This window comes from Muscardinus avellanarius, assembly GCF_963383645.1.
Source record: "Muscardinus avellanarius genome assembly, chromosome: 3".
Lineage (NCBI taxonomy): Eukaryota > Metazoa > Chordata > Mammalia > Rodentia > Gliridae > Muscardinus > Muscardinus avellanarius.
Genome location: NC_137788.1, coordinates 101,658,444 through 101,668,780, shown reverse-complemented (window position 1 = coordinate 101,668,780; position 10,337 = coordinate 101,658,444). Strand labels below are relative to the sequence as shown.

At 53.1% G+C, this 10,337-nt stretch overlaps 1 protein-coding gene across 3 annotated transcripts; it reads left to right on the top strand.

Annotated features, from left to right (window-relative positions):
* Positions 1-1,846: 1,846 nt before the first annotated feature.
* On the top strand, positions 1,847-4,889 carry RHOC (ras homolog family member C; the record flags this gene model as incomplete). Of its 3 annotated transcripts, none has more annotated exons than XM_080693087.1 (4): positions 1,847-2,005; positions 2,723-2,843; positions 3,084-3,214; positions 4,368-4,889. In XM_080693087.1, 4 exons carry the CDS (start codon positions 1,850-1,852, stop codon positions 4,539-4,541), a joined length of 582 nt encoding a protein of 193 aa, XP_080549213.1. In that variant the 3' UTR covers positions 4,542-4,889. The 3 variants fall into 3 exon arrangements, with proteins under 3 accessions (XP_080549213.1, XP_080549211.1, XP_080549212.1); XM_080693085.1 differs by having other exon boundaries at positions 1,850-1,978; positions 2,756-2,843; XM_080693086.1 differs by lacking the exons at positions 2,723-2,843; positions 3,084-3,214 and having other exon boundaries at positions 1,850-2,005.
* Positions 4,890-10,337: the final 5,448 nt, after the last annotated feature.

The window sequence follows — 10,337 nt, the reverse complement described above, 5'->3', positions numbered from 1 at the left end:
TGGGGAGGGGAGGAAAGGGCCACCCAGCATCCCACTGTGGAAAAGCAGCAGCCTGGGGCTGAGGTTGGCTTTCATAAAGGCAGACGACCAAGGCTTTGGCGTAGAGAGGCAGTGGTATGCTGGGAGTAGAGTTGAGCTCAGCTAGACAGGATGTGGGACTGAGAGAAAAAGCGAGGTTTGAGGCAGAGATCAGGTTACCTACCAGCCCCTTCTTAAGAGTGCTCACTGCCTAGTTGGTGCTGGGACTGGCCCTCATTTGTCTTTGCTTTTGGGGCTCCTCCCAGCCCAGGCTCCAGCCCCCTCCCCCTTCCCTGCAGCCTTGACTTCATCTCAGCTCCAGAGCCCGCCCTCTCTTCCTCCTGGGCTGCAGGCCTGGGAACCTGGGCAGGCTGGAGGTCAGCTCCCCTCCCCAGGAGGAAGTGAGGGACGCCGGGAAGGTGTGAGGAGCTGCAGGTGCAAGGAGCTGCTTGTCATGTGTTGGGGTGGGGGGCACTAGCAAACCCTGAGGCGCTGACTCCGAGCCCTGAGTCACAGGGAGGGGTGGGCAGGGCCTGGGTGAGCTGGACTGAGGGGGAAGGGGCCGTTCCAGAGAGGGTGGAGGTGATTCCCTAGTGGATTATTCTGTCGTTCTGCTGCAGTGTACATGTGGCTCCCCACAGTGTGGTCATTGTCCCCTGCTGGGGGCTGAGTAACCCAGTGTTGCTTCCAGGCCAGGAGGGAAGGGGGGAGGAAGGCAGGCTGCCCGAATGTGAGCTGTGGGCACTGCTTGGACTGAGCCTCCTTTGTGTGACTCGGGGCTTTGGGGACCCAGTGGGGTGGGCCAGGGAAGCCGGTTGGCTGCCGCCACTGCCCAGTGTCTGGGTTTCCCTGCTTCTGCTCTTCTTCTCGCCTCTGGGGCGGCATGTAGAAGGGGCACAGAGTTGTGCAGCCCCGCTTTGAGCACTGGCTGCCATTCATGTCAGTCTGAATACTGTGTCTGAGCTTCAAGGAGCCTCAGTTTCCTGACTGATCAAAATGGGAAGGGCAGTGCTCCCCTAACAGAGGACTGAGGGAGGTGATTTTTAACTTAATTTTTGTCAAAAACGGCCAGCGTATAGCTGGGCGTGGTGGCGCAGGCTTGTAAATCTAGCATTCAGGAGGCTGAGACAGGAGGATCACAGTTGGCAGACAGCCTCAGCTACTTAATGAGGTCCCTTGCAACTCAGTGAGACCCTATTTCAAAATAAAAAATAGGGCTGGGGTTACAGGTCGGAGGTGGAATGCCTCTGGGTTCCATCCCTGGTACCACACACACAAAATGGCCAATATAGTGTGGGCACCTAGGGGCTCTATGAATATTCCTTCCCTTACCTACCCATTTCCCAGTAGCTGGTTCTGCTAGTCTGTGATCTTGAGAGAGACTCCTTGTTTGTGACTAGGCAGGCATGACTCCAGCTAAGGGACACACCGATTGTGCCATACCAAAATCTTGGTAACACATGAAGTCCAACTTGAGACTCCCAAGTGTAAAGCAGATAAAAAGCTGGCTTTTCTTGGAGGCATCCCCTCAGCACCTTGCTAGGCAGCTTGGGTCCCTCCAGTTGAGTGGATGAAACTGAAGCTCATGTTTTCTGGCTCCTGGTGGGTTCTCCTTTCCCCTCCACCTGTTGCGTTCTAGCCCTGTCCCTGACCCTGTTTCTTGTAGGGTTGGTTCTTGGCAAGAACATGCCTGAGCAAGCCCCTTTTCCCCCCTCCCTTCCTTTTCTGAATGCCTTGATTTGCTGGGAGGTTTGGGGGGGCAGAGAAGTATTTTTGTACTTACTAGCTTTTACCCAAATCCTCACAGCCTCTCTGTTTGCCAGCCCCAGCCATGGCTGCAATCCGAAAGAAGCTGGTGATTGTAGGGGATGGTGCCTGTGGGAAGACCTGCCTCCTCATCGTCTTCAGCAAGGATCAGTTTCCAGAGGTCTACGTGCCAACTGTCTTTGAGAACTACATCGCAGACATTGAGGTGGACGGAAAGCAGGTGAAGGCCAAGAGCCCCTTCGTACTCCGCCTGGGACCCCTGCTCCTGCTCACAGGGACCTAGTATGTCCTTACCACCCACGTACATCATTGCTTCTTTTCCCCTGCTGGAACCAGTAAAAGTTGGGAAGTGAAACCGTGGTCTTAGAAAACCTGGATATAACTGGGAATGATGGTACACATCTGTAATCCCAGCTGCCCAGATCCTCGGCTAAGGCAGGAGGACTGTAAATTTGAGGCCAGCCCATTTCAAAACAAAAAGGGCTGGGATGTGGCTTAGTGGTAGAACACTTGCCTAGCACGCTTGAGACCCTGGATTCAGTCCCCAGTACCGAAAGGGAAACCTGGATATACCTTCGGATTCTGCCACATGCTAGCTTTATAATCTGGGTCAAGTCCCTTTGCTTCTAGCTTAAATTCCCCCCACTACAAAATGGGGATGATGTCAAGACCTCCCCCAAAGGGATGCTGTGACAATGAAATAAAATGGTGACAGTGCCTGAAATGGCAACTTGGATACACAGACCAAATACAACTTAAATTTAAAAACAACTACCAAAAAAAAAAATCCCTTTGTTGTATGACAGCGATTAATAAAATGCCTGGCTCACAGCAGGTGCTCAGTAGACGTTCAGTAAGCCTACAGGAGCAGTGATTTCAGACGCAGGGCAGGGCAGGGCAGGGCAGGGGCCGGCCACTCACAGGCTGTGTGTGTCAGGTGGAGCTGGCTCTGTGGGACACAGCAGGGCAGGAAGACTATGATCGTCTGCGGCCTCTCTCCTACCCGGACACGGACGTCATCCTCATGTGCTTCTCCATTGACAGCCCCGACAGCCTGGGTGAGGGCTCTGAGGGGAGGGCTGGAGACCCCCAGAGGCAGCCATCTTCAGAGGTTGACAGGGTGTGGGGTTGGGGACAGGGAGCTCAGGCCCTGCTGGTCTCCTTTGCTATGGCAACTCTGGCCCTTGGGAGGGCGGGGATGGATGTACTGTAGGGTGGCATGATGAGCTGTGATGGGGAGACAAGGGCCCCTTCCCCCGAGTGGAGGCTCTGATACCTGTTGGGATATGTCTGTGTAGAAAACATTCCGGAGAAGTGGACCCCAGAGGTGAAGCACTTCTGCCCCAACGTGCCCATCATCCTTGTGGGGAATAAGAAGGACCTGAGGCAAGATGAGCATACCAGGAGAGAGCTGGCCAAGATGAAGCAGGTGGGTGGGGCTGCCTGGCTGCAAGGTCTGGGGGAGGAGGCTGGACAGCGGCCGGAAGGGAGTACTCTCCAGCTGATTGCCCCGTGTTCGAGGAGACCGTGAAGTCCACGTTCTACTCTCCCACGTGTCCTGGCAGAGCCTCAGCATCAAGAGTGAAATGACTTTGGACAGGTCACTTGGCCTTTTATTTTCTCCATTTTATTGCCCTGTCTTGGGGGCCAGTAAGATGAAATCCTTGTCCTCAGAGACATAGCTTATGGTTTTTTAAATTTTTTTGGTGGTACTGGGGGTAGTACCCAGAGGCTTTCTACTCTGTGCTATGCTCCCAGACCTATTTTATATTTTATTTGGAAACAGGGTCTCATTAAGTTGCTGATAGCCTAAGTAGCTGAGGCTGGCTTTGAACCTGTGCGATTCTCCTGTCTTAGCCTTCCAAGTGCAGGGATTACAAGCGTGCGCCACCATGCCCAGCTTAGTCTTTTTATTTTTGAAACGGTCGCACTGAGTTGCGAAGGGCCTCACTAAGCAGCTGAAGCTGTCCGCGAACCATGACCCTCCTGCTCAGCCTCCCAAATGCGAATGCTGGGATTACAAACATTACATGCGCCACCATGCCCGGCATTACAGCTTATGTTCTGATTGGAGTACATAGACTGCACTGGCAGCTCACCTCCGAAGGGCAGTGGCTGGGAGAAAGCTGGCTTGTTCAGGGCCTTACTAAGTGGCCGTCTGGCCAGAGGACTGGTTTATTAGAGGAAACTGCCAGGATGGAATAGAGGCCGTCTTGGGAGAATAACTACGGCAAAGTTTTAAACTGGAGATGGAGGTAAGGTCTGTGTTTTAGAAAAAAGTATTTGGTAGAGGATGGATTGGAGGAAAGCGAGGAAGGGGGGTGTGAGTTAGGAGGTGGTAGACGCATATTCAGGCCAGAGAAACAGGTACCACTGGGTATAGGGCGGGATGGGAGAGGAGGGGGTAGCCTGGAGAGAGTTCTGAATGTAAACATGAGTCCGAGATCCCTGCCCAGGATAGCTGGGGTCTGGATACTTTGTGGAATTGGGGGTGGAGGTATTTGTTCTAGTTGCTGTACTTATGGGTGCTGGGAAGAGGTGCACCTAGCCACCAGCCTTTGACTTATCTTCTGTCTCCTCAGGAGCCTGTTCGGTCTGAGGAAGGCCGGGATATGGCGAACCGGATCAGTGCCTTTGGCTACCTTGAATGCTCAGCCAAGACCAAGGAAGGAGTGCGGGAGGTCTTTGAGATGGCCACTCGGGCTGGCCTCCAGGTCCGCAAGAATAAGCGCCGGAGGGGCTGTCCCATTCTCTGAGTTTCCCCCAAGGCCTCCCATCTGTCCCCCCTTCACAGGGGTGTGTGACCCCCCCCCCCAGCCCGCCCTCTTAGGACTCTGTTCTGAAGGCTCCCTCTTTAAGTTTCCTCCTGCCCAGGACTGCATCAAGTTCCCCCAGCCTCTGTCCTCTGGGAACCAGGTCTGTGCGCTGCCCTTCTGGAGCAGAGCCCCTCCTCCTGCTGCCTTGGTCCAAGGTTTGGGGCCCTTACTCCCTTGGCCTTCCCCAGAGGACGGTCACACACCAGCACTTTATACACTTCTGGCTCACAGGAGCACGTCTCGGTTAGAGACTGGAGTTTCTCCTTTGGGCAGGGGCCTTGACTCTGACTGCGCTTGGCGGGGGGCACAAATAAAAGGCCACAGGTTCCAGCATGTGTGTGGCAGCTTTCTGTCTGACTTTCCTGGTCCCTATCTTGGCTACAAGCCTGGAGGCCCATCGCTCTCTTCATTTGCAAGTTGCCTGTCAGACTGGCCCCCTGTCTGCAAAGGCAGGACCATGGTGGCAGGGTGGAGTCTCGCAGCGGAGCTGAGGATGAGGTCATGCCTGGCTCTGAGCCCAGGAGGCGGAAGAGGGGAGTGGTCTGTAGCAGGGGCTAAACTTAGAAACTTGTGGGTGGCTTCCTTGCCCACTGAGTTTCCTCCCCTGGACTTGGGGGCTGTGACCCTGGGTGGGGTGTGACAGCATCACCGTCTCCTGCAAGGTCAGCTTGGGGGCACGGGAAGCTGGGGCCAGGCTGAAGAGACATGAGCAAGAGGCCTTTGCATAGATCAAGAGTTTGTTTTCAGAGCCCCCCTCCCACCTTCCCCTATTAGCAGCTTGATGGGAAGGGGTGGAATGGCTTGGGATGTAAACTCCCTCCCCCAGCCATCCTGTCCCTTGGAGGGGCAGCTCCACTGGGTTCTGGTTGAGAGTGGGGGCCGCGTCGGGTTAAGGCTTGGCTGGTGCAGAAGGCAGGCAACTGCATCCTCAGAGCTCATTCCTCCACTCTGGCTCCACCTGCAGGGACAGGCCCCCTTCACCCTCCCGCTCCTGGGGGAGGCAGTTGTGACCTTGGGACCCTAGAAAGAAAGGAATTGTGCTCTGTGGTCTTATACCTCCTCCACCGCCACCCCCTGCTTGGCCCTGTCATACCTGAGGTAGAAGGACTGAGCTTGCTCAGATCTTGGAGTAGGTTCTGTCCCTGCAGGTCCAGTTTGGCAGGAAAGGGGCATCCGGTGTAACCCCCCTTTTCTTTACAGAATTCCAGGAATCTGGGGGGTACAGGGATGTTGGCACGCACGTCGCTGTGCGGGCCTGGCTGGGGAGTGCCAGCAGAGGCAGGAGGCCAAGCCTCGCTCCGCCACATCCCAGCTTGTCAGCTCACTTACAGATACGAAGGGGTTTGTGAAGATGAACCCATCTGAGGATTAGCTGAGCCATAAGCAGGTGCTTAATGAGAGATAACCTGCCCTAAACTGGGATCTGTGGCTACTGTGAGGGATGGTGGGATGGGACGCTTACACTTTCCAGTCAGGATCATGGCCCAGGAGAACGGGGTTGCCCACTATGATGAGCAAAGCCTTGGCCCGGGTCACAGCCACGTTGAACCTCTGGAAGGAAGAAGCAGCAGTGTCACCGGAGGGAAGGGCCTTGAGGAGGAAGTCCTGCTACCTGCCACCCCTCAGACCTTGGGGTTCTTAAGGAAACCCAGGTTAAAATCCAGGTCCAGCTGCACAAAGCTCTGGCTGCTCCGCACGGTAGAGATGAGGATGACGCTGCGCTCTTGGCCTTGGAATTCTTCCACGGAGCCCACCTAGAGGGAGAGAGGCAGGGCCCGACAGCAAGTGGGTCCAAGGGCCAGTCCAGCCCCAGGGAGCTTAGGCTGCAAGGGATGGAGCCAGTTACGGGGTGAGGCCTAGAAAGTTCCAAGCAAACAGCAGTGCAAAGAATATCGCAACTCCAAGCAGGTTGCTGAAACTTTGCTAAAGGCAGCCAGGAGGTACTCAGAAGAACACACAACCCTTGGCCCTAGCACAGACTTTCTTTTTTTGTGGTGCTGGGGATTGAACCCAGGGGCATTCTACCCCAGCTACACCCCCAATCCTATTTTTAATTCACTTTGAAACAGGGTCTCACTGAGTTACAAAGGGCCTCACTAAGTAGCTGAGGCTGTCCGCAAACTGAGATCCTCCTGTCTCAGCCCCCCAAATTACAAGCATGTGCCACCATGCCCGGCTTATTCTTTATTTCTGAAACAGAGTCTCACTAAGTTGCAGAGAGCCTAAGTAACTGAGGCTGTCCGTGAACTGTGATCCTCCTGTCTCAGCCTCCCAAGTACCAAACAAATACTGGGGTTACAAGTGTGTCACCACACCTGGCTTTTTTTTTTTCTCAGTACTGGGGATTAAATCCAGGGGCATTCTACCTTCGAGCTATACCCCCCAGCCATAGTTTTTATTCTTTACTTGGAAACAGGGTTTCACAAAGTTGAGGAGGGCCTCATGAAGCAACTGAGGCTGGCTATGAACCGCATTCCTCCCATCTCAGCCTCCCAAGTACTGGGATCTAGCTCAGACCTTCTGATCAGAACTTTCCATGGGCCGAGGCTTCTCAATCATAAAGCCACGGGCTTCAGCCCTGGCTGTACATAGGGAATCACCTGAGGGCTGTAAAAATGCCAGTGCCTTGGCTCTTCCCCAGACAGCTGTTAATGGGCTGGGTGGGGCCCTGGTCCTGGCAGTATTAGAAGCTCTCCAGGTGATTTTTATCTGCATCCAGTGTTGCATACCATGTCAGAGAAAGTGGCAGGTCACTGAGGGCAGGGGTGGAGTGACTGTCACATGATTGGTGGGGGTAGCAAAAGCTGTGGCATTTGGACTTCATCCTTAGGGCAGAAGCCTCAAACCTGCCTAATCACAAGAATGACGTGCTCGTTAAGCACACAGGCCTCCTGGGACCTGCAGGAGTGAGAGGCTGGACTGCAGCGACAGTTCAGAAGCTGGGGTCTCCGAAAGCCAGGAAGTATGGATACACAGAAGGCAGGGATTAGATGGGGGACAGTGTGTCACCTTCAAGTCCTTGATGTCATCCAGTCCGCGAAGCTCCTTGTCAAGCCTGGTGATGCAATAACGAATTTTTTCCACCTGGAGGGAAAAGAAAGGTTCCTTTCTCTCGAGCCATCACCCCAGCACAAGGGGGAGCCAGGCAGGAGGCCAGGGAGCTGGGGGCAGAGAGGAGCCTCTGCCTAGCGGCCTTGTTGTCAGGCAGCCATCGCCTGGGAGAGGCCCCACCCTTTCTGGGAACTGAGGGCCTGACCTGCTTCCTATACGGGGAAATGACACCGACACTTCGGGGACTCAGGCGGTCTTTGCCCTTCTTGGATGAAGGCGACAGGAGCAGCTTCAAGTAGAAGGTCACAGTGGCGGCCTCTTCAGGGTTGAAGAAGGATGGGCTATTCCCCTCACGCTCATCTTTGCCCATCACGCCGTGAAAGATGATAGGAAAGCCCTGGACACAGAGGACACCCCTCAGCTGGAACGCCCCCCTCCCCTTCTGGAAACCCTTCCAGGAAGTAAGCCAGGGCCAAGGTGACAAAGGGAGGGACCCGTGTTGGCCACTCGAGCCTCCTGCCCCGCACCTTCAGCAGGAGGGTAGCCTGGGTACAGAAGTGGGGGCCTGGCCCTGCCCCTCCTCACCTGCTTAGGCAGATGCCCCCAGTGGCAGAAGCGCTCTCGATCCATCACATTTGCACAGGCCTGCAGCTCATTATCATAGTAGAGCTGGTTGGGAATGTCCAGGATGGTGGGATGAGACCTGGAAGGCAGGAGGAAAAGACCAAGCCCCTGAGCTGAACGACCTTTCCACCCTGGGGTCCCCTGCTCTCCAGCCCTGGGCCAGCACAACCCTCCTGCTTCCTGCACAGCAGGACACACCCACCCTCCAGGCACTGCAAACCACAGACAGCAGAACCAAATGTAGGTGCACAAAGCACCTAGGCCAGGGGTTCCACTGACCGGCCAAATTTAAAAAAACTGAGAAGTTGGGCTGGGTGTGGTGGTGCACACTTGTAATCCCCGCTCTTGGGAGGCTGAGACAGGAGGATCGCACAGGTTCGAAGCCAGCCTCAGCTACTTAGTGAGGCTCTCAGCAACTTAGTGAGACCCTGTTTCCAAATAAAATAAAAAATAGGTCTGGGAGTATAGCCCGGAGGTAGAAAAGCCCATGGGTTCCACCCCCAGTACAAAAACAAAAACAAAACTGAGAAGTTAATATGAAAACACACCAAGCGATATGTACATGTATGTTTGTATCACCTTTAAAAATTTTTTTTGTGGTAATAGAGATTAAAGCCAGGGGTATTCTACCTCTGAGCTTCACCTCAGCCCTTTGTGTAATTTTGATACAGGGTCTTGCTAAGTTGCTGAGGCTGGCTGTGAACCTGTGATCCTCCTGTCTCAGCCTCCCAAGTACTGGAATTACAGGCACATGTCAACCTAGTCGGCTATTTGTGTCACTTTGAATCTCATAGGATATATAATCACATTGCACTAATGAATGTATAAAAACAAACTAAGAAATTAGATATCCATTCTCAGGTTTCAATATTGCTAAGGAAAGCACAAAAACAATTTATCATCATCTATCACCATTATTAGATGAGATAGTATGTTAAATCCTGATATAAAATAATACAATAACATTTACTGAACTTTTAGTGACAGCATAGTACCCATGGAAGCATTCTTGATGTCTGAACTCATTTACTGAAAGCAGCCTATAAGCCGGGTGTGGTGCTGTGTGCCTTCGGTTCTAGCTACTTGGGAGGAAGCAGGATTGCCTGAGGCCAGCCTGGGCAACAGGGTGAGACCCCATCTCTTAAAAACAAAACAGGAGCCAGGCGTGGTAGTGCCTGCTTGTAATCCAGTACTTGGGGGGCTGAGACAAGAGGATCGTAGGTTCGAGGCCAGCCTCAGCTACTTAGGCACTCTGCAACTTAGTAAGACCCTGTTTCAAAATAAAGAATAAGCTGGGCTGGGCATGCGGTGCACACTTGTAATCCCAGCGTTCGGGAGGCTGAAACTGGAGGATCGCGGTTTGTGGACAGCCTCAGCTACTTAGTGAGTCCCTCCACAACTTAGTGAGACCCTTTTTCAAAATAAAGAATAAAACTGGGCAGGAGATGTGGCTTGGAGGTCAAATGCCCCTGGATTCCATCCCCAGACCCTCAAAAAAAAAAAGAAAAAAGAAAAAAGAATAAGCCGGGTGTGGTGGTGCACACTTGTAATCCCAGTGCTTGGGAGGCTGAGACAGGAGGATCACACAGGTTCGAAGCCAGCTTCAGCTACTTAGTGAGGCTCTCAGCAACTTAGTGAGACCCTGTTTCCAAATAAAATATAAAATAGGTCTGGGAGTATGGCCCAGAGGTAGAAAAACCCCTGGGTTCCACCCCCAGTACAGAAAGAAAGAAAGAAAGAAAGAAAGAAAGAAAGAAATAGGACTAGGGTTGTAGCTAGGAGGTAGAATGCCCCTGGGTTCCAACGCCCCACCAAAAAAACAGGGCTGGGGATGTAGTTCAGTGGTAAAGTGCTTGCCTAATGTGTGAGGCTCTGGGTTCAATCCCAGCTATGCTGGGGATTGAAAAAAGAAAAAAGAAAGAAGTATAGTACTCTTTAATTTGAATAATAGATTTGTGGAAAACTATATTCTCCCCATTTTTCTCATTTTCCTTAGATTGGGTGGAAACATCACCCAAGGCCCACACCAGACACATTCTAGTGTCTGATCACCCCTAATAT